This window comes from Natator depressus, chromosome 9 (assembly GCF_965152275.1).
Source record: "Natator depressus isolate rNatDep1 chromosome 9, rNatDep2.hap1, whole genome shotgun sequence".
Taxonomy (NCBI): Eukaryota; Metazoa; Chordata; order Testudines; family Cheloniidae; genus Natator; species Natator depressus.
The window spans coordinates 84,009,838-84,033,494 of NC_134242.1; the positions used below are offsets into that span (position 1 = coordinate 84,009,838).

The 23,657-nt window shown below is 41.8% G+C and overlaps 1 protein-coding gene across 4 annotated transcripts in view; it reads left to right on the forward strand.

The window, feature by feature from the left end:
• The window catches only part of COL4A6 (collagen type IV alpha 6 chain), a 186,079-nt gene that overhangs the window by 472 nt on the left and 161,950 nt on the right, over positions 1 to 23,657 (forward strand). For 2 of the 4 annotated variants that reach the window (XM_074962490.1, XM_074962491.1), the window contains exons 2-3: positions 356 to 453; positions 576 to 624. In XM_074962490.1, coding sequence (XP_074818591.1) covers positions 443 to 453; positions 576 to 624 — 60 coding nt within the window. In that variant the 5' untranslated portion in view covers positions 356 to 442. Of the gene's footprint in view, positions 1 to 42; positions 191 to 355; positions 454 to 575; positions 625 to 23,657 lie in introns of those variants that run through there. The other 2 variants (XM_074962489.1, XM_074962492.1) reach the window with 2 other exon arrangements.

The following is a 23,657-nucleotide window of genomic DNA, read 5'->3' on the forward strand; positions in this document are numbered from 1 at the left end:
ATCTGTCGCCTTCAGCACTGGTCGTGGTAGGGACAGATCTGGGATAAGTACATGGGAAGAACTGGACAATTAGGTGTGTGTGTGGGGGTGGATGTCTGTTTTCCTGTGATTGACAGCCCTTGGTCCTCCCCCTTCCTCCATTCCTCTTCTCCCCTGCCTGCTGCGGAGCACTCCGAGGGCAGCAACTTTGGTGAGTTCGCTTTTATCTCCACCATGATCTTGCTTCTCACCCGCCTCGTGCCTGCGCGCGCGCTGCCCCTGAATGCAGATGGATCTATATAATCTGTCTCTGTTTCCCTCTTTTGTGGCCTCTTCTCCCCTTGCCCGCTCTTTGCCCCCCTCCTCTTCCCTGCAGACCGTAGTTTAACCACCGGGCAGAGAAGCTTTCAATGAACCGGAGCAACGGAGCCGTGTGAAGTACTTCCAAGGGCAGGGGAGCAGCATGCACACAGGGTGAGTCCCAAGCCCTTCTCCTGTGGGGTCTGGGGATGGTCTGTTTGGTTTTGCTTCTGCTCCCTCTGTGTTTTGGGTGCCCCGAGGGGATAACGTGTTGTTTCCTTTGCCTCCCACTGCAGGCTTGTTGTTCTGGTTGCTTTCTGCCTAGCTGTGGAACTGGTGACTGGGGTAAGTTTCAGATCCAGTGCAATCCTGGTGTTATTGTTACTGCCCCTTATAATGCTGAAGGTTAGGCTGCGTATGCCTGAGTTTGGGGCTGAATTTAGAGCATACCTGTGTGTGTGGGTTTTAAAAGTCACAGCATCGATTGATTCCATGAATGTTGTTTTGCAGGTGTGGTATGACAACTTGTGGCATGTACAATTTGTGAATATACCAATTATTTGGGATTGGATTGAGTGTGTATCTGTATGAGTGTTAATTTGTAAAAAGTTAAAGTATGTATCGGCTGCAAAAGTATACAATTTATGTGCATAATTTACATAGATAACACCTGCTCTAGTTCTGACAATCTCTGCTTCCCTATTCTATTCTTGCATACCTGTGCATTGCTAAATGTGAAAGTTGCCTAATCAGTCCTGTCACCTTTTGTAGTTCCTTAACGGGAAAATGCCACTTTATGATTTTCTTAAGAGTCAGTCTGATGTTTTCTTTTGCTTTCCTTCTGGTCTTCTTTGATTGTTCTTTACAAAGCTACTATGCATCAAAAGACAATTTGTACAGAATGTAAGACCTTTTTATTACAACAGGGCTTAATAGTTGTCCAAGGATAAACTGGCTGCCTCTGCCTTTTTTCTGTACTCTTTCTCCTCAGATGCTAATGTTACAAGTTGAAGGCTAATCCATTACATTCTTGCTCACATAAGCAGTCACACAGGGGATCAGGCCCTCAAATTTTACATCAAGATTAACAACTGTGAATAAATGTCTGCTTGATTGATCACAGACTATTCTTTTTGTGCCCCTGTTTAACTTTGTAAGAAGTTAGTGTAAAGAAGGATAACCCCTAATAATCAAGGATGCTGGTTTTATGTGCTCATAAATTTGACCATTACTTTGGTTGAAACATTTATTAATAATATAGTTAAGGTAATGAACTCTTTAGTCCACTCAGCTGCTCTAAATTAAAGATCCCTTTAAAAAAATCCATAAAGTGTAAACTCTGTGAGTTTAAATTTAGAGCCCAAATGATGTACCAACTGTAGTTCAAAATAATCTTTTGTCATATTGTGATATAAATTAAGGTTATGAATCAATTCTTTGTAGTGTTTAACTTACAGTACACATACTGCCATGAATCTGTGAAAACATTTGGAACACATGTACTTTAAAAATATTTTTATTTAGTTCACATTTTAGCACAGTTCTTTAACAAAAGCAGCTTAAAATAAGAATTTGTGATTTGACTGGATACAGTCTGTCAACAATGTAAAATTTAAAAAATCGTCTGCTTCACTAATATTTAGATACAGTTGTATCTTTAAAGGATTAGAAGCTTTTTATTTTTTAAAGTCTTCAAAAATGTTTTCAAATACTCCCTAAACTGTGTCTTTCAAATACATACAAGTTTTACACTGTTTGTAAATACATAGGGTATAATACTGTATTGCCTTGCACCTTCTGTAATCAGTTTTACTTGTGCCAAGTGAATGCAATATGCTACCATTCTGATTTGGTAGCATTTTACATTCCCTTTGAACAGGTGTAAATGATTACACTCGGTGCAAGGCAGTGCAGAATCAGCCCCTATGTATTTATCTTTCCTCTTACAGTTTAATACAAACTTTTTTTTTTAATGCTGTGTACAGTGGAATATGTGTGAGACCACACTTAAGTTGCACCTGCCTTAGAACACCACCTCCAAAATAACCCAGAACATAGTAGAGTAAATTTTGCACTCATTTACACCAGTGCATATCTGAAGTATTCAGTCAGTGTCAATGGAGTTATTCTGGATTTACAATGACATATCAGAACAGAATTTGAGTCCCTCTGTCCAATTCTGCTTCATGCATATTAGGTTGTTTGCTGTATATAAAGGGAAACAGTAAATCTGAAACCTAGTTAATTTAAAAATGCTATTTTTAAAAAATAGGCCTTGCCCCTGAATCCCCATACCATTTGTTATGGGTTGACAACAGTATTTTCTTATTTTCTTTAAACAAAAATTCTCTCTTTGTTGTTGTATGTGAAAACCACTCAAAAATAAGTATGAAACTGAATAATAACTGGGTCCTGCAACCATTTATACATGTGAGTAGTTAATAGGACTGCTCCCGGATTTGGTCCTAACTACCTATACACAAAGTGATGTTAAATGTACAAAAATATAGGCAATTCTGTGTTATGAAACTTAAAAGGACTGAACTTACTGGAGAGTATTAAAATGGTATTAAAATTTCAGACTACTGGAGCATAATATCTTTATATAAGGTTATTCCCATAGATATATAGTGTACATGCAAAATTTAGCTAGCAGAGAATAGCACGCTTTGTATGCTAGATTTTCAGAATCAGATTAATTTAAAATAAATAGTTCATTTTCCCTGTTTTTTTTTTTTTTCCACAGTACCATTCTAGCGTATCATACCAAATTGTTAAACAATGAGTCTTAAGGAGTCTTGCTGAACATGTCTTTTTGGCCCTGGTTGATGTAGGATTACAGGGTCATTCTACTTTTCCTAAGTGGAAACTGTTTCCTCCACTAAGTTCAGTTAAGTCATTTATTTGGCTCAAAGGCCTATTTCTCAACTATATTGCATAGTCATTTATACTTGTAAAACAGGGGGTTTAAAATGCTACCAAATCAGACTTTTCCACTCCCACTGGTGGTAGCATTTTACAGCCAGTTTTCGCAACTGTAAATGACTAGGCACAGTGCAAAACAGTGCAGGATTAGGCCTCTAGTGTTCATGAATTATTTAATTTTTCTAGAACTCATGTTGAAATGATAGATACTCTGTTCACAATGGCCCAATCCTGCGCCAGTCAAGTCACTGGGAGTTTGTATTGATGGGAGCATAATTGGATCGGGCCCTTACAGAGTGTTGGGATACTTCTGGTTGTCTGTAGTACAGAACCTTATGATTTTATACCTTGCAGTATTAAAACTTGGATCAATTGTTTATCCCTAAAATTATCTATCTCTGGTGTTGTGTAAAGCTCTAACCAGCACAAAAAGCATGAATATCTATGAATTGTGATGCCTGGTAACTGAGAGGCATGTTAGAGATAACTGTGACTGTGGTCTCTAACTTCTCATACTGTATAACTTCAGTTATATTTGGTTTGCTGTAAGCTTTGAGGCGTAGCTCAAGGGGATGTTGTCAGCTTGAAATCTAGCCAGTTTTTTTTAAAATGAGTTAAAAGTAACTTCAGAAACTGTATCTGCCTGAGTCCTCCTGTCATTTTGTGTCATTTTACAGTCACATGTTCCTTTTAAAAAAAATAGAGTCCCCTCCTCTCCTCTGAGAGCAACACATGCGGACAACAGAGGGAACAGACTAAGGCCCTGCTACTGCAAGATGATCTGCACAGACAGACTTTTGCATCCTTACAGAGCTCCATTGAAGTCACTGGGGCTCCATATGGGTGCAAGGATATGACTAGAGACAAGGGATGTCAAATGCACAAAGTAAATAAACTGGAAAAATAGAATACCTTTCTCTCATCCCTCAGTTATTGTAATCTTCAGTATTATGTGTAGCAATAGTAGGTAGAATATTTCAGACATAAGTTTAATTTTTCGGGGGATGATACTCTCTCAAAATTCCTAGAGCAAATGCTGTGCACTGTTACATTTGTGTAACATAATTGAAGTGCGGTGCAGGATTCACAGGAGTTACTGACGATAGAAGATGGCCAGTTTAGTTTTGCTGAGCGTTGGTCCTGTCACTTTTAACCATTTTTTCAACAGGTACTAATCAAATGATATCACATGCTTTATTCACAAGGTAAAGAATGTAGCTAAGAAATGGTGTCACAGTCTTAATCACTTAGCAATGTGAGTTTTCAACATAGGCTTGTGTAAAGTAATGTATCTGCATTTTAACAGATTTGGACTGAGACTTTTCAACGTCAAGTCATGGATTTAGCCACACGACTCCCATTAACTTCAGTGGGAGCTGTGTTCTGAAATCCTTTTGCTGGTTTTGAAAATCTCAGCTGTGGCCTGACACACTATGTGCCAGGGAATATGAACTACCCCCTGACCCTTGGGGTATCTCAGCGCTGTCCTTTCTGTATTAGTTATTTGTCACTGTTTTTAATCACCTTGCTGATTCTGATCAGTTTCTACTGTTCATAGCTTAGATCACAAGAAAAAGATCTGTTCAAGGGCTTCTTTGTGTGTAAGTGCTTTTTTGTTTATATTATGAATAATATTGGGTCAGGAAATTAAGGTGTCTGGATGTTGTGAGTATAAGTACAAGAAAATTATTTAATAAGAAATGACTCCACTACCCTAATTTGTCAATTTGAGCTAAGGTATTGTGCAACTAATAAAGCAACATGTCTAGATCTCAGATGAAATCTATATATCCTGCCTGTCCACTGTCAGACATGATTCTTCTGCACGCTGAGTGAACTATAGAAAGATATTTTGGTTAAATTTGTCTTGTTGAGTGAAGAGTCATAATGTATTGCCTCTACAGAAATGGATGTGTGTTGCTCTCCTGTATTTTAATTGAAAATTTGGCTGTGCCTCTCATTTTATCATCTCCCTCTTAGACAATTCATTGGGCATGGCACAGATCATGTCTTAAGGCAGGCATCCTTATTAGTTTCTGTGGCTGCCAGGATGATTGGCTAAGAGCTACACAAGTCCTCCTTAAAGTACTGAGACGCTTAAGAAAGTGGACAATATGTCAAATTGCATAGGAACATTTATACTTGTTTGATAGCCTTATTTCACCAATACTCTTACTAATTTAGTAAGTACCTATAGTACTGTGACATATTTTTGCAAAGGAGCTAAGATAGTTTATAATATTGAGTGACTGTAATGGTCATGAAAGGTGCTGTGTTGATCATGCTGGAAACAGAAGCTGTTCCCTTCACTAAGAAAGTACAGGAAAGACCGGGGTGGTGCACAAAGCTGGATAAAGGCAATCTGGGGCCCTAAGTATACCATGTCCTGGGGCCTATTCCAACTCTGCCCCATGCCTCCACCTGGAATGGCAGTGATAGGGGCTCTCACTCCCTACCTAGGAAGGCAGTGGTGCAGGGCTCCCCATCCCCTTGGGAGGAGCAGGTGTCCCTTCTTTCTACTGGTGAGGTGAGAATGACATCAGGGTTGGACCCTTCAGTACTTACTTCAGCAGCCTGGGTGTATCAGCATTAGTGGGTGGTTAGGCTGGACCTGCTACAGTCTTCTTCAGCCACACACCAAGGACTCCGTTGAGGTGAGGCTGCTGAGGATCCCAGGGCAGTGGGCTTCAGCATTCACACTCTATTGAGATGCAAGAATCAGTTTGCCCCTTTCAGAGCTGCTATTTCAGACTGTCTGTAGATACCATTGCAGCAAGTAGGCTTGGCTCACATTCTCAAGCTTTGCTTTTCAAGCAAGGGGTTGGAAATGTACAAAAGCACAGATTCTGATCTCATCCCATTGCTCCAGGAGGTTGGGCCCTCGTCTGGCCTTAGTAGCGCATTTCCCCCATGTCACCCTGTGATCCTTGGAGAACACAGCTGGAGCACATTTCCATAGGTGAGATGGTAACTGATTTTTCCAAGTCCCTTCAGTCATTCGTCTTTTTGCTGAGACTGCTGGGAAAGGTGCCAGTCTTGATCTGGACCACTGTTCACTAGGAACCATATTGAGACTACCAGCACATCCCACAGTAACCATAGTTCTTCAGCAACCATTGGACGTTCAGACATGATTGACTCAGACTCAAAGCAGTTACTTATAAGATAGAGGCTCAGTGTGTCATTACTAATCCCCTGAGACTCATTTTTGATAATAAATTTGTATATGGACTGATCAGATGTCCTTTTTAATCTTCAGCATTTAACACATTATTCTGCAGACCATCCAGGGTGTACAGCAGTAACCAAGTAATGAATACAAATGTCTTGTTGATGTAAAGGTTAAGGGGAAAATTCAGTTCTGGAATAACCTAACTCAACACCATTGATGTTATTGGAGTTGCACTAGGTTATGCCAGGGCATGGTTAGGCCACATGGTCCAGTTTCTGTCCTCCCTTACTGTATGCAGAGGTGTTCTTGCTGATTCTCAATGCCTTAGATCAACATGTTTGCAGTACAAGTGTTAAATGGTTTATAGTGTCACTGTAGTTAAGACATACTGGATCAAATTAATCTGTAACTCCTTATTTTCTGTGGAGTTACACCAAGGAATAATGTGGTCTAATAGCTATGAGAATAGTCACGACAGAGAAGAACTAACTGTTTAAATGAACAAGCTAAAGACATAATAGTGGCTTTCTTAGTCCTACTTCTAACAATTCATAGTTCCTATACGTGTGGTTTTATGGTCATTAGAAGATGAGATTTTTGTTGGTTTTGATCATTTACTGTAGGTGGCTAACCTTTTGGTAGCATGACTGTTTCAAAAGCTATCACACCTTTATCTGGCTGTGTGCTTTTTCTGGAGAGAATTAATTTGTTATTTTGCTGAGGCCTGTATGGAGGAAGAGTCAACAGAAAGCTTAAGAAGAAATAATATAAAATTTGAATGTATATCCTTGTAAATGTAAAGCAAAAACTTCGTCCATTTACTAGGCAAGGTAGTCACTAAACAGCCATAGGAATACTTAGGGCTTGACACCCTTATTCTTGTTTGGCTTTATGCAGTGTGCATAGTCCCATTGGAAAGGATTGGGGATCTTAATTTGCTACAGGAGGTCTGTTATGTTATTCCCTGACTGCGGTAAGAACACGCTGAGAACTATGAACAAAACTAATTTAAAACTGAATCTGAGTATATACAAATATAAGTGGTCATGCAAAGCCAGTTCTCTAGTGAGTGCAAGGCCTGTGCAGAATTCCAGGGAAATTTTTCTTAGTGCCGTGTATTATATTTTTCTTATTGAACAAAGAGCTTTTTAGACACAGACAGTTTTTTGGATGCTAAAGATCAGTGAGTGTTGAAAATGTGGCATTCCATTTGGCACTTCGATAATAGAAAAAATGAAGAATTCCTTCAAAATACAACAATGCCCAGGACTTCAGCTTTCTTTCTTTGCAATATAATAAAGAAGCTATTTGGGACAGACTGTGGATGCCTCATGCACAGGTGTGAAAGGAGGCATATGGTACAAACTGTCTTCTCCCCCAGTTGCCCTCCCTGCCTTCTGCCCTGAGCAGGGCCAGCTGTAATGCCAGACTTCAAGGACCAGGAGAGTCTAGCACTAGCAAGAAGGGCTAGAGTCCCTAAAGCATGCAAGGAGGTCTTGGATGGGTCATAGCCCCTTATCTTCTGCCCAACTTCACAGCCTCCTGGCAGCGAGGATGGGTAGTGATCTCTGCTACTTTGTGCCTTCCTCAGTCTCTTCCCAGGGGATATCTCCAGCACTTGCCTCTTCTTCTGCATGTAAATTTCCTAAGCAGCCTCAGAGGGAAATTGACCTGACTGTTGTTTGTAAGAAGCTCACAGGGGCCAGGATTAATTAAAGCAGGCAAGAACATGCTTAACTTTAAGCATATAACCAATCCCATTTAAATAAGTTTATGTACTTTGCTAAACTGGAGCCAGGATTCTCAGCAGCTGAAATAAAATCTGACAAAACTTTGGTCAGTTTTCATACTGCGGCCTCTTGGGAAAGCTGAGTGTCTCAGAGCCACTGAAACTGTCTGTCTACACCAGGCGTTCCCAAACTTTTCCTGTCGCACCCCCCCTTACCAGGAATGGAATCTGTCTGTGTCCCCCCCCTCCCCCAACACTGCACAGTTGGCTCAGCAGAGGAGCTGGGTCAGAACTGGAAATGGGGGAGGAGCTAGGGCCAGGGGTGGAGCTGGCCTGGGGGTGGAGAGGGAATGAGGGCAGAGCCGGGCTGGGGGCAGAGCAGGGGGTGGAGCGGAGTTGCAGTTGGGAGTGGAGCTAGGCTGAGGGCAGAGCGGGGATGGGTGGTGCTACCTCCCTGCTGCCCCCAGGGGCTGGCCCAGGCCCAGCCGTTCACCCCCCTGAATGTTCCTCCATGCTCTCCTAGGGGGCCCCACCCTACAGTTTGCGGACCACTGATCTACACCATTGGTCGGGTCCAACCAAATTCACAGTCTGTTTTGGCAATTTCACGGTCATAGGGTTTTTAAAATAATACATTTCATGATTTCAGCTATTTAAATCTGAAATTTCATAGTGTTGTAATTGTAGGCGTCCTGACTCAAAAAGGAATTGTGGGGGGTCTCAAGGTTATTGGGAGGGGGGAGGGTTGCGGTATTGCTATCCTTACTTGTGCGCTGCTGCTGGCGGCAGCTCTGCCTTCAGAGCTGAGCAGCTGGAGAGCGGTGGCTCTTGGCCAGGAGCCCAGCGCTGAAGGCAGAGCCGCCATGAGCAGAAGCACAGAAGTAAGGATGGCGTGGTTTTGTATTGCCATGCTTACTTCTGCGCTGCTGCCTGCAGAGCTGGGCCCTCAGTCGGCAGCCGCTGCTCTCCAGTCACCCAGCTCTGGAGGTAGCAGCGCAGAAATAAGGGTGGCAATACTGTGACCTCCCCCCAAAGTAACCTTGTGACCCCCCCTGCACCTCTCTTTTGGGTCAGCACCCCCTAATTTGAGAAACGCGGGTCTACCCCATGAAATCTGTATAGTATAGGGTAAAAGCACACAAAAGAGCAGATTTCATGGGACGGAGACTAGATTTCATGGTCCGTGATGCATTTTTCATAGCCGTGAATTTGGTAGGGCCCTTACCATCGGGCAGTCAGTACTACAACAGTTTACCCTCCGTTCACGTTTGCAGGTTTCCTTCATAACTCTAAAGGCTAGAAGCATGTTTCTTTTTATTTCACAGCTTAGTACTTTATATCTGTGAAGCAGACTGAGGCCCTCAAATGGAAAGTGCTGTGTAAATGCAAAAGTTGGTGAATTAAAGAAGTGCTTTGCATTTCAGAATTTGTACAGAGCTTTCTGAGTTACTAAAGATTGCATGTTATTTCCAAAGTACAGAAATGGCAAATCTGTATCTTTCAGTGATCCTTAGCATTTTTTAAAAAGAAAAGAAATTGTGATGTACAGTATGAGTGTATGGTAGTTTCCCATTCAATCTGCCAAGGAAAGTTCTGCCTGAAAGTAAACCACTTGTTGAGAGCGTATCTGGAACTTTCCTACTTACTTGCAGGATGATTTTTTCCAAGGGAAGTCAGAATTTGCGTAAAGGAAAAGTACCCAATCTTAGGACTGTTAACTGTGAGCATTTCAGCTCTTTCCAGCTATCATCTTATGCTCAAATTTGTTAGTCTCTAAGGTGCCACAAGTACTCCTTGTTCTTTTTGCTGATACAGACTAACTTGTATTCTGATGACTCCAGGCATCTGGTGTTTGTTTTTAGATAGTCAAGAAAGATAAAAAAAGCAAGTTGTGATAAGAAAATTAGCCCCAATCCTGTGGCTGCTTACTCTCACAAGCAGTTTCGAGTGCAGTCAGTGACACTGCTCTTGTGAGACAGGACTTCTCGTGGGAGTAGGAGATGCAGGGTTTGGCCCTCACTTAACGACATAATTCAGGCAGAATTTGAGTTAGCTGCTCATTTACAGGCTCTCCAGCTGGCAATCTGTGCAAGTGTCTTATTACTGCTGCCACCTTGGATGCTGGGGGGGGAGGGGGATGGAAGGGGGGGAAGGGAGGCAAGAAGTAGCTTGACACTAATACAGTATGTCTTACGAATAAAGTGTGGTAAAGGCAAAGTGGAGGATGGGGAGGATCACTTTAATAATGTAAATGTCACTGGGAGTTCTGTCTGCTTAGGCCAGATCTGGTACAGTACCATATATTTGCAAATGTCCAGGAATAGAATAAAAAGAGCAAAGGAACTGAAAGCAAATTGGAGAATTTAGTAGGGATAATAGGACCGAGTTCTTGTGCTTCAACTGGGATTTGGGGCAGGAGGATCTGTAGTAGCTGAGTGAAGGTGGCTTGCAGCACTATCTGTGGAGGTAGATATACACATGTTTGCACAGATTTGTGATAGCAACACAGCTGGTAGCTCCACTGAATTGCATGGCCAAGCCCCCTTGAGGCCATGAGGTTACTCCATGTGCTCTGTCTGCATACTTCTTGTGCTCAGGCAGCAGCCACCGCAGCAGGAATGCTACGCTTGTGCCATTCAGGGGTATGTATGGGAAGGAAAAGGTTTACTGTGTCTTCCTCCCCCCCCCCCTTAGGGCTTTCGTTCAAGGGCAGCTAAAGTATAGCCCATGGTGTTTTACTCGCTAAACCCCAGATCTTTGGGAAACACCTATCTCTTTTCTATTAGTTATAGCTTTTGGATGTTCTCCCAACACACACTGCCTGCTTTCCTAGTCAAACAAATACTCATGTTATTCCTGTAAGTACTTTGCTATTGTTAGGGTCCATTGTAGAGGGATCTGATTAGTCTGTTGTCAAAATAGAGTTCTGCTTACATGTTAAAGGTTGTCTCCAAGTTGGACCTCTAACTTTTTTGTAGTGGGTATATTCACTTGGAAGGAATATCAGCAAAACACTCCATAAGGCCTTATCATCTTCCACATTAACCAGTAGTAGTCAAAGTGAATCATGGCATTTAGGAGTGGCTCACTACCTTTCATCCACCACCAGCCCCCTTTCAGAACTGCCATTTCTGTTGCATCCCTTCTTGGGTAGCTGTGCGCTTGCACTGTTAAAGGCAGTTGTTTTGCTTTGAGATAATGACCTATTATGAGCTGTAGTGAACAATTCTCTGGCTACTCTCCCAAATGTCCATAGTCCTATTAATGAATGTTTGGAAAGCACTTTGAGATCCCTGGATGAAGGATGCTCTGTACACTCAAAGTATTTTTATTATTTGATGTTTTTGTATTGTTGAATGAATTCCTCACTTTTTAATGGTGAGTTCTTGGGATTTTTTTCAAGTTTTTCCATCAATGTCCCAATGTTTTAAAAAGTTGTTTTTGGGGAGAAAGTTTATCTAAGGTTTTTTTAAAAATTGCTTGTGCTTCATCGTTACAGTGTATGACTTTCTAAAAACAAGAAACTTTGTATTCTGCCACCGCAGTAGGGGAATGTGTGAAAAGGGCAGATGACCTGGTGAATGAACTTAATGCTGAGAGTTGATCCTGGGCACTGTTCCCTGCTTTCTAGTGTTGCTTCCTAGATAACAGGCTAATGGAATAACTCCTATCCGAAGCCAAGTATAAAGTTTTATGACCGGGAAGTAAAGAAGAGTCTGATAGCACCTGTCTCTGTGAATAAACTAAATGGTGAGATCATGGGGAAAGATGGGGACAAATATGAGTTTTTGGAAACTTTATAAAATTTATAAACATACAGCCCCCCTGTGGGTCTGAACTTGACTGCATCAGGGCTATTCATATGAGTAAAGGTTGCAGAAACCTGTAATCAGAGCAGTTATGGTATTGCCCCGTGAAACGGACTTTTTAAACAAATTGGTGTTGTGTTTTGAAAAGGGGTTCATACTGGAGCTGGTGCTACTCTCTTTGCAAGGGCAAACCTCCCATTGATTTCAATGGGAGTGCTGCTGGATTGAAAGTGACATTGAGATCAAAGAGACTGGAAAGAGAAAGGTAAGCAAGGAAGTAGGGCGTTAACAGCAAAGTGAAGAGCCATGTCACTAGTCTAAAGGGGCTGGCAGTCAGACTCAAAATGGTTAACAAGGTTATGCCGAGACGAGCTCAGTGAACACTTTTAATAATTGCATGAAATGGCTGTTGAATTCCCTCATCTGCAACTGGGGAAATGAAACATCCCAGCAAACAAATATGGGCCCTTTAATGTCTTGGGAAGCTGAAGCCCAAGCGCAGGTCTTAATATATCCCTGTCTGCAGAAAATCCACCAGATGGGAAGAATTAGTCAGGAACCATACCGGGTTTCCACTGCATGCTCCCCTCAAAGCGTACGTAGTCTAGAAACTGTGTGCAGCCTGAAGTTCTCTGGGGAGAAAAAAACTGCATGTGTCACAGTGAATGGCGGGGCATTTGTGCAAAGTGGCCACCCATCTGTGCTGCTCCCTGATGCCCTCCCATGACAGCTTGGCTCACTGCTGCTCTCTCCAGTGGCTGTGTATAACTCTCGGCTCTCAGAGAGGGATAGAAGACACAAAGGGAGGAAATGCCAATCTTCCATTAGTCCTACTGGTGTTGCATTGGAGCTTGTGCCCAGGGCAGCTGCTTTCCCAGCACCTTCTCTCTCAAACCTGTGGAGTCCCAGACACGTACACAGTGGTCTGCCGGGGTATGTCTGCACTGCAGCTGGGAGGTGTGATTGCCAGCATGGGAACACAGACTCGCACTAGCTCTGCTTGAGCTAGCATGCTAAAAATAGCAGTGTGGACATTATGTCAGTGGTGGTGACTTGGGCTAGGTGCCTGAGCTTGGACGCAGGGGGTTGGCCGAGCTTGGACTCAGGCTGTTAGCTGAAGCTGCTGCCAGCACTGCAATGTCCATACTGGTTTATTCTTTTTTTTAGCATACTAGCTTGAGCAAAGCCGGTGTGAGTCCCCCTACCCACACTGAAACTCTCACTTCCCAGCTGCAGTGTAGCCATACCCCCACAGGCTCAGGGGAGACTGTTCCATAAGGTGCTGCTCGCCCTTCTGCTCATTTTGTACAACCCTTGCTTTGCTCTGGCCAGCAGGATGACTCCATGGTCCCAGACCCTATTCCAGCTGTTTCCGTAGGGTGTGGATTAACCCCTGTCATGGTTGCGCAGGCTGGGTGCTCTGGAACGGCTCTGAATGAAGTTCAGACAGGACCCTCTAGTTGTGTGACACCCCTCAGGGCACACTGTCCGCTAGGGCAAGCCTCTTGGGCTTCAGCGCCTCCTTGGGTCTGATCTTGGAGCATTCAGCACCCCTGTTCTGCACCGTGAGCTCCCCGCGGTGAGTCCACCTGAATAGGACACCTGGGGAAGCAAAACATGCCTCCCAAAGGGACTGTGCACCCCAACTTCACATTCAGCAGTGACTGTCAGCCAGCATTGTAAAATGGAAGGGCTTATTAGTCGTCTGGAACACAACATAGAACAGTTCTTGTTAGCACAGGAAGTAGGAAAGTTCAGCAAAGTCCATCTTGGGGGGCATCCAGAGGCTCTCGTCCCTCAGTTCCAAACCAGGAGACTGACTAGCCTCCAGCAGCCCACTCTCAGTCATGCCCAGTTGCCCCTCCTCCGTCTTCCACCTCTTTCCCAGGCAAACAGGTCACCTGGCCTCCACCTCCCTCTTTGTTCTCCAACTTCTTCGGCTGGCTCCTTGCAACGGCCAACAGTTGCTAGGATACGGAGTGTCCGGCCATTCTCTGTGCGCAGGCAACTAGAGGCAGTCACACCTGCCTGCTCGGGTCTCTGCAAAGATCACACACCCTTGTCCCACCACCTAGATATTTGTGCAATATATAGCGGAAACTGAGACACACACACAGTATTCATGCGAAACATTTAAGAAAGGTCCCACTTCGTCACAACCTCAGTTACATCATGAACCACTACTGAGCGCATGTATTAGTCTCCTCTCGTTTAGCTTCCTTAATGTCGAGAGTGCCCATTTTGAGCCATACTGTGCTGACTTACTTTGGAATAGGGAGGCTGCCAATAGAAACTCTGGCAGCCAGTGCTCTTGTGCTGCTTCTGATATCTCACTCTTAGCGACAATGAGAATGTGCCAGTGCCTGTTACTTGAGAATCTTTATCACCCAACTGAGAGGGGTTCAGCTGGTGTACCTTGCTACTGTCATTAACGTTGAGAACGATTGATGCCATCCTCAATGTAAATATTTGCCAATGTAAGTACAGTAGAACCTCAGAGTTACAAAGACCAGAGTTACGAACTGACCAGTCAACCACACATCTCATTTGGAACCGGAAGTACATAATCAGGCAGCAGCAGCAGTGGGGAAAAAAAGCAAATACAGTACAGTACTGTGTTAAATGTAAACTACTAAAAAAAAATAAAGAGAAAGCAGCATTTTTCTTCTCCATAGTAAACTTTCAAAGCTGTTTAAGTCAATGTTCAGTGGTAAACTTTTGAAAGAACAACCATAATATTTTGTTCAGAGTTACAAACAACCTCCATTCTCGAGGTGTTTGTAACTCTGAGGTTCTACTGTAATATAAATCAAGGTAAAACCCTGAATATTACCTTATATATAATGGGTCAACCATTAAAACCTAGCTAGAAAGGAAAATTATTAAACAAGGTTTGATGGAAGAAACAAGACAATCATTCCCCTTTTTAGGAAGGGAACAGAAGAGAAGAAGGTATAAGTGCACTCGAAGAATCTGGGACCTATTAATTCCACTGTACTTCTAAGAAGCTCTTCTAGTTCATTGTGTTTCAAAGGAACTAATAGGCATCTCCTTATTTTTCTTCCCAAAAGTCCCTATTTTTTAGTGCTCAGATGATGCCAAGTATGGCTCTTGTCTTTCAAAACCTTGTTTTAATTACAGTATGTACTTTGCCTATTCACCAGTCAGCTCAGAGTTTGGAATCTACCTGGTTATTCTCCTCCTTTTTGTCTGAGTCCTTTCAAATGTAACCTTTTTTGGTCTGATAATGAAGCATTTGAGAGATTAAATCTTATCTAGTTCTTAAGAGGAGCCTCGAAACTAAACAAGTCTCTTTAGGAAGAGAAGCAGGTTTATTCAGCAAAGGAAAAACTTTTTATTAACAGTACAACACTGTAGGCAGTGCATTTGCTGAGAGATAACAGCATGCCTGAACTCGTAAATCATGACGACAAAGGCAGCTGTAAGAAGTGCAATAATCTCCCAGAAATGCATGTCCCAGAGCATCTTCTTGCTACTATAAAATTAACTAAATGCATTTAAATAAGGAAAGCAGTCCAACTACTGCATTTGCTGGGCTTTCCAGGCATGCATATGACACCACAAACAGTCAGTTAGGAAATTCTAATGGTAGCAAGCATACTAAAGCCACCTCATCAATTCAGTTAATACTCTCACTGCGACTATAAAGCGTTTGCACCATAACACTTTCCCCCACCTCCAACTTGTGCTATCACTGCCACTGCAGCTGGAAGCATTTAATAAAACAATAATTGGCTGAATCATTGTATCATACAATGATGATTAAACCTATCCATAAAGCAGGGTGGAGTATAATTGAAAGGACATAGTCTGAGAAGGGAAAACGTGGCAAAAAAGCAATTTGGCAACAGGAAAAATCAAGAACTTCTTGGAGCATTCAGAACTATACCATAAAAGGAGTCTGTGGAAATTTTGCCTCAACTCTGTTTGATTATATGTCTCAGTTTTACAATAAAAATATGTGTGAAATGTGTTTAGAGATTGCAAAGTCTGAGCAGCATGTGTAAAATGCATGTACATTGATAAGTATTTTCTGTATGATTTGCGCTACGTGAGAAAGGTGGAAGTTTGACTGAGTTGGGGAGTGGGATTGGAAAGTACTGTACCCACCACATACTATAGGGCACATTGCAAGGTTCTCTCCAGGCCTTCCTGCTGCTCTGCCACTAGGCTTTAAAGAGATGGGCTCCAGTATGGAATCGACTCAAATTATTTAAATGTCGCTCCGGGTAGTACTCCTGCCCCTACCCATTTTAGTGGTTTTACAACCACATTTTCCTTTTATTAAAAAAAAAAAGCCCTTTTAAATTTTCTCTCCATTTATGAATGATTGCAGTGGTGATGCTCTGTGCTCCACCACTCCTTCCTACTGCGACTGGCTCATGTGCTTTCGCTTTTTCAAATATTGCCTGTGACAGAACCTCATCCCCCTTCCTTTCTGTGGAGTTAATAGCAGAAGATTTCCACTCCTTCAGTTCCTAGAGAACACCAGCAAGGAAAAGAGGAGCCTATCCAGGAAGGACAGGTCTCCCCTTAAACCAGAATGGTACCAGACTGCTGGCATGTAAAATAAAAAGGTTAGAGAGGAGTTTTTAACCTAAGAGTTGGGGGAAAAGCCAACAGGTGCAGAGAAGCAAGTAATTTGGCTGGAGACGTCCCTTAGGGATGAATTTATTAAAGGGAGAACTCTATAGCCTAGTAAAGAGGCTAGGGAAGAAGTTGATAAAGTGTAGGTACGAGCCAGAGAGGAACAGTCAAACATAAGAGTACTGTGTAACTCTAAGACATGAAGGCAAACAACTGAATATTGACAAAATGTACAAGTGCTTATATACAAATGGTAGAAGTCTAAAATAGTAAGATGGATGAAGTAGAGTGGCTTGGATTAAAAGAGGATATTGATATAATACGCATTGCAGAAACCTGCTGGAATGAGGATAATCAATGGGATACAGTAATGACAGAGGAGGTTGTGATGGTGGGACAGTGTCACTATATGTGAAAGAAAGCGCAGATTCAAATAAAGTAAAAATCTTAAATGAATCAAATTGTACCATAGAATCTCCATCCTTGCTGGGCACCCATAGAGCATGTTTTTGGGAAAGGGTAGGCATGATGCTGGAGATCTGGCTCTTCCACTTCTTTCTGCATCCTCCAGCCAGATCCAACAGACCTGGGTCCTCTCCACTCACAAAGTAGTGGGGATGATCTAACCTTGGATGTTATTAATTCTTTCTGCTTTAGTAGTCCCATGTGCCCATGTGGGGATAGTAACAGAGACAAGAATCATTTGTGATGTTTGCTCTTTAATGTGACAGTGTCCCTTTTAAATTCTTCAGAAGATTTGAAAGTAAAATGAGTTAGTGCCCATGAATAAGGTGATCTGGTTTAGCTGGCCACATCAGTGCAGCTTAGTGGTTATATAGTTTGTTCTGTAGTAGCTTTTAGCCAGCATGTTCTTTGTGAATGTGTAATCTTATTAGGATTTAGTTGAAATCTACCCAGACAATTAGTGCTAACAGCCCAGTGTGGTCTGACCTGGGTACTTCATAGTTGTAGAATTTTATTAATGCATCTTCCATAGCCATAGAGGCCTGAGGGAGCTGAGGACATTCGGCACCTTGCTGGATCTACTCTTTAGTTTGTTTAGCGTAAGATCCTAGAAGTATTTAAAAAAAATTACCTTGCGGAATTGGGGCCTGGTTCTGTGTGTCTCCTAGGATATTCTGAGCATTCTACAGCTCCCACTGAAGTCAATGGGAGTAGAAGGTGTATGAGCATCATCCAAGGTGATGCCACCTTGCAGAAGGGGGAACTGGCAAGGACTATACATGTTCTAGTTTCAAGAAAGTTATTTGATTTTTTTTTCCCTTTCCTAGGATTAATTTACCCTTTTAAATTTGTTTGCAGCCATTGACACTTCCCCCAATATAAATACAAAATAAAGTATGTTGCAATTGAAATTTTAAATGCATAGTAATATTTTAGCTTTCTTTAGTGTCTTTCATTTGTGCATCTGTGGGTGCTTTGCAAACCTCCTTTAACTATGTTTCGCCGCATTCCCATGTGATAGGTAAATAGTATTACGCCCATTTCACAAACGGGGAAAGGGAATTTGCCCAAGATCACACAAAAAGTCAGTGACAGTGTAAGGTACAGAACCCAGGAGTTCTGTGGCCTAGTTCTCTGCTTTAGCCACTAGACAAAACACCTCATTACCAACTATAAATGCCAGAAAAATTCAAAATGATGCTTTGTATGGTGACTATAATTCTACCTCTTTATGCAGTTATGCATCTTTGTATTAATTCATCATATATGGTGTTAATATCTATGCCCTAAGGCTGTCTTCAGCCTAAAAGATACATGCACAGACAGCATTTGGAGCACTTGAAGGATTGGGTCTTTAACCAATAAGACATGAAACTGTAAAAGTTAATTGTGGCCTCACCTAAAGACTCTTCATTCAGTTGCATTTTCTTTCATGTGCTAGCATGACACTGTGATTATTGCAAAGGGGGGTTAGCTAGCTTTTATCTTCCAGCTTCACACCATTCGGCCAAGTTCTGCACATGTTTGAGAAAGGAGTAGTAATGATTAAAAAACAGCCAGTTAGTCTCAGTTATTCTACAATGGCAGGATAGAATTAATTAATGTTTACACTAGATCTTCAATCCCGCTAAGACTCTCTTGAGCTCTATCAAGGGCTGCGTTTTGAGATCCACAAGGATCGAACATCCAAATCTGAATAGACATGAGGAGAAGCAGCTATATTTGTGCACCCTGTACGTATTAAAAGAACACAGTGATTTTAAAAATGCTTTGACAATACATAAAACTCTGATAATCTTAAAACAGTTAACTGACATTTGGCCACATTCAATGGATGTAACCCCTTTCACTTCCAAATACAGCAGTAGCAATTTCATAATGTGCAAGTGTAGGGGCTAATGCTGGGAAGAGCTGAGCACCATCAGCTTTCAGTGACTTCAAGATGCAGGCCCTCCAAATACCTTTACCTCCTTTTTTCTTATCTTACAGCTTTTGAAACAGGAAGTTGATCTGAACAGCCTGGAGAATGTTATCCCAATCTGAAATGTTTTACAAATTTTCCCATAGGAACCCTCCAGCTGATCCTGCAGTCCTTGTGCATTGCTATCACTGGCAATTTTGCCTCCAGGATTGGGGTCCTATAATATCACTGAATTTAGGGTAAATGAATTTTGCTTAGACCGCTTTTCTGTTTCTAATTGCATAATAGCAACGAGGCAAAACACTCCTAGAGTTCTTTTCATCAGAACAAAAGCCTATAATTTCCATTAAAGAGATTCCAGTGACCAGATTATTTCCCTCTTCCTCATTCCAGTGTAATGAGTTCATTTTGGGGAGGTAGAATGGTACCAGGTTTCAGCCTAAATTCAATTAGCAGAGGAATGTGCATTGAGACACAGGTACAGGCTAGCTCCATGACATGCTTCTGTAATGAGGCCTTTTCGAAATCCAACAGCTTTCGCGGGGTTACAGGTTTCAGGCTTACGCTGTTTTTTTATCAGCCCATTTTTTTTGAGGGAGGGTGAAGAAGGGGTTAATTTCTGGAACGAATATTTTGAAAGCGTTTTCTCTAGTTTGCAGGTGGTGGACATTGTTCTTTTTATTGTGCCCAGTGCAAATCTGTCCGCCATAACGATCTCAAAATGATCTTTATGCTAATTTTAAATACTCCCTTTTTAATCAGTGCTGTTTGTGAGAGCCTGCTTCTGTCTGTGTTTGAAAATAGGTTCAAGTCATGTTTGTTCTAAATTTGCCTGAAGTATGCAGGAGTACAGAGATCTGGCTACATATAGATAGGTAGCTCTGGTGTGAGCTGAAATGTTTACTGAGTGTTTTAGATAGGCTGTAAGAATGTATCAGAGCCTTTAGAAGTTGTGGGTAGGAAGAGGTAACGGAAGAAAGAATACAAGTAGTCTATACAATATTGCTTAGTTGAAGTCACTGGGAGTTCTGCCAACATCAGGACTACAGAATATATCACAATGGGCCAGGGATGCTGGAACAATTTGTATAGTGGGGGTGCTGAGAGCCATTGAACCAAACTGTAAACCATGTATATGGTGGAAACCACTTCAAGCCAGGGGATGCGGTATCAGCCCTAGTTCCAGCACCTATGCATTGGCCTGATCCTGCGAGGTACCAAGCACTCTCATCTTCCACTGTCATCAGTGGGAATGGAACGTGCGCTTTAATGCCTGGCAGGAGTGACCCTTAATTCATTACTGTCTGAGTGTAGGCTGCGTTCCCTTGACAATAATGTAGATGTCTCCTGCAATGTAAAAGAAACACTGTTGTCATATTTTATTCTGAAATGTTACAGTAAAATTGAATAATTGCTAAAGAGAATTAAAACTCTTACACTAAATAAACTCATCCTAGTGTGCCTTGACACTTTGACCTAAAAATAATCCAGTCTTTATTTAAAATCATGTTTTTTACTAAAGCTGTGTGGTCATTAAAAGTTACAGTCTATTCAGTTACATTGGGAGAGGTGTGAGACTTCTCGGGTTCTGGTTATTAGGTATCCATGCATTACATTATCTGCTCTTGGTAAATCTGAAGCGTTAATAAATTCTGACCTATAATATAAGGAAACTGAAGTATAGTGTTCTTTATCTTTCTAGCAAATATTGGTCAGAGAAGGAAGCTGGTGTTCTTGCAGATGTAATGGTTAAAGGACAGGGCTGGGAATCAGGAGAATTGTTTTTTTTCCCCCTAGCATAGACATGCTGTGTGATCTTGGGCAAGTCCCTTAAGTTTTATAGGCCTTACTATCACCATCAGTAAAATGGATATAATATTGCTTATGATCTTCTCATGGGTGTTGTGAGGATTAATTCATTAGTATTTGTATAGACTTTTATGATCATCTAGTGAAAGGTGCTACAGAAGTGAAAAGTATTACTGTTTTTACTTCAGTTCATTGAAACTGAGGGACAATTTTTGTTGGGTTACTTTAATTCTAAAATTTGTAACATTGGTATTATTGGAACAACTGTTTTTGTGTTGCCTTTTAAAGTTTCATGAAGTGATATTTGCCTCTTCTTCATGTATTTCCTAAAGAATCTCTTGTTGCCTCTAACTCATGTATGTGACTAGACTCCTGGTTAATTCATAGAAAACGCTTACACATCAATCCACATTATTGCAATCTAAGTGTTAGATTTTAATCCCACAAAGTGGAAGCAGTTACCTTTGATTTTTCACTTCTTCATATGCTTTATCCTGAGGTCCCTCCCAGGTGATCAGATACCATCGTTAGAGGCCTGATATAAAGCCTGGATCATTTGTACAGTGTATACGTACAAAATACTACATATGAGTCTAAAGTTTAATAGATTCCAAGGCCAGAAGGGATGAATGTGACCTAGTCTGACCTCGTATGTAATACAGACCATAGAACTTCCCAAAAATAGTCCCTAGAGCATGTCTTTTGGAAAAACCGTGCTGTGATGGGGCGGCGTGCTATCCGCCACCTCTGCTGTGAACACAGACCTCTCTAAGACCTGCTTGCGTGTAAACACCACGGGGTAGTGTCTTTACTGTGTTTTAATCCCTCCCCTAATACATAGCAGTGTTGCCACATCTTTACAAACCATGTCTTAACTCTCTAACCCCTTCTCCAAAAGGTGGGGGCAGGTGTCTCTACTCGGAGGACTCTAGGTGTCAGACTCCCCAAGCCTTCCGTTTCTCTCCTCCCCTCCCCCCCCTTGTGCCCTTTTATACAGGTTCCCTGCTAATGGGCTAGTTGGCTCATGGAGTCACTAGACCCAATCTGGCCTGTTAATAAGGTACCTGTCCAAACAGGTGATTGTCCAATTAAGCCTTCTCCAGGGGAACCTAATTAGTACTAATCGTGACCAGAGTGCAGGCCTAAATGCTAGCCCTCAGGATTCTGTCACATGTCCAATCCTGAAATAAAAATAGTCAGTGATGGAGAATACACCTCGACCCTTGGTAAATTGTTCCAATGGTTAATTACTCTCACTGTTAAAAATGTATGCTTATTTCCAGTCTGAATTTGTCTAGCTTCATCTTCCAGCCATTGGATCATGTCCTATGTCCTACTTTTCTCTGCTAGATTAAAGAGCCCATTATTAAGTATTTTTTCCTCACATAGATACCTATAGATTGTGATTAAGTCACCCTTAACCTCTTCTTTGTTGAGTTAAATAGATTGAGCTCCCTGAGTCTACCACCCTAAGGATTTTCTAATCCTTTAATCATTCTCTTGGCTCTTCTCTGAACCCTCCTTCCCAGGATAGAGTCCTGTAAGTATGGCCTACATTCTTTGTCCCTAGATGTATACATTTACTTTTAGTCAAATTTAAACACATATTGTTTACCTGAGCCCAGTTTACCAGGTAATCCAGATCACTCTGCAGCAGTGACCAGTCCTCTTCATTATTTACCACTCCCCCAACTTCTGCATCATCTGCAAACTTAATCAGTGATTATTTTGTTTTCTTTCAGGTCATTGATAAGAATGTTAAATATCATAGGGCCAAGAACTGATCCCTGAAGGACCGCATTGGAAACACATCCACTCAATGACGATTCCCCATTTACAATTACATTTGGAGACCTATTAGTTAGCCAGTTTTTAATTAATTTAATATGTACCATATTCATTTTTATATTGTTCTGGTTTTTTAATCAAAATGTCGTGTGGTACCCAGTGAAAGGCATTACAGAAGTACTAAGTATGTTATCTCAACGCTATTACGTTTATCAACTAATCTTGTAATCGCATCAAAAAAAGATATCCGGTTAGCTTGACAGGATCTATTTTCCATAAACCCATGTGGATTTGCATTAATTACATTACCCTCCTTTAATTCTTTCTTTCTTTTAGGAGATGCGCCAATATTCCTCTGCCTGCCTGGGAAGCCTGGTTTCTTCCCTGTCCGCTCTTTCTGTCACTAGGGGCTGGCTTGCTCTGTCTCCCAGCTGATCTGTGACTTATTTGGCCAGCATTCCCATTAGTCAAGAAGGAAGGAGGCCTCATCCCCCCACTCAACTGGGCAGGAGACTAGGTGTTGTGAGGTGGGAGTTTGAGGGTGAGGCGCTGCCAGCACGCTAGGAAAGGGCTTCTGCTTTGCTCCTACCATCTCATTAGAGTGTGTGTGTGTGTGTGTGTGTGTGTTGGGGCGGGGCTGAGCAGAATTCTGATTTTAAAATAAATATTTTCCTCTTCATGTATGCAATCGTGGTTTGGTGTAAAGCCTTTATTTCTCTAGCAGAATAAGTATGAAGACTCCTATGGCAATTTGGTGCAGAGGAGCAGTGCTGGAACTAGCTTCTGTTTCCTAGTGTAGTAACAACCAGAGCTGACTTTTCAATCCATTCTCTATTTCACTGGTGTGTCTCTATTGAGCCCAATATGTTTTACAAATGACTGTCTTAACCGAAAGCTTAATGCATTATTTACGCATTTTTGTACCATGTGTTTGCAGTCATTTAAGTTCATTAAACAAAAGCTTGAACTCTTTTACAAGTAAATGTAGTTTGCTAGAACCCAGCGTTAATTAATAAACCCTTGTGCTCTCAGCCTCCATGGAGCATAGCTTTTGTTAAGATGCATTTTGCAGCCAAGCCTTCAGTGGAACACTGTGTCACAAGTACAGTATCTGTAGATGAGGGAAAACTCATGTAGCCTTTTGTTTGGTCT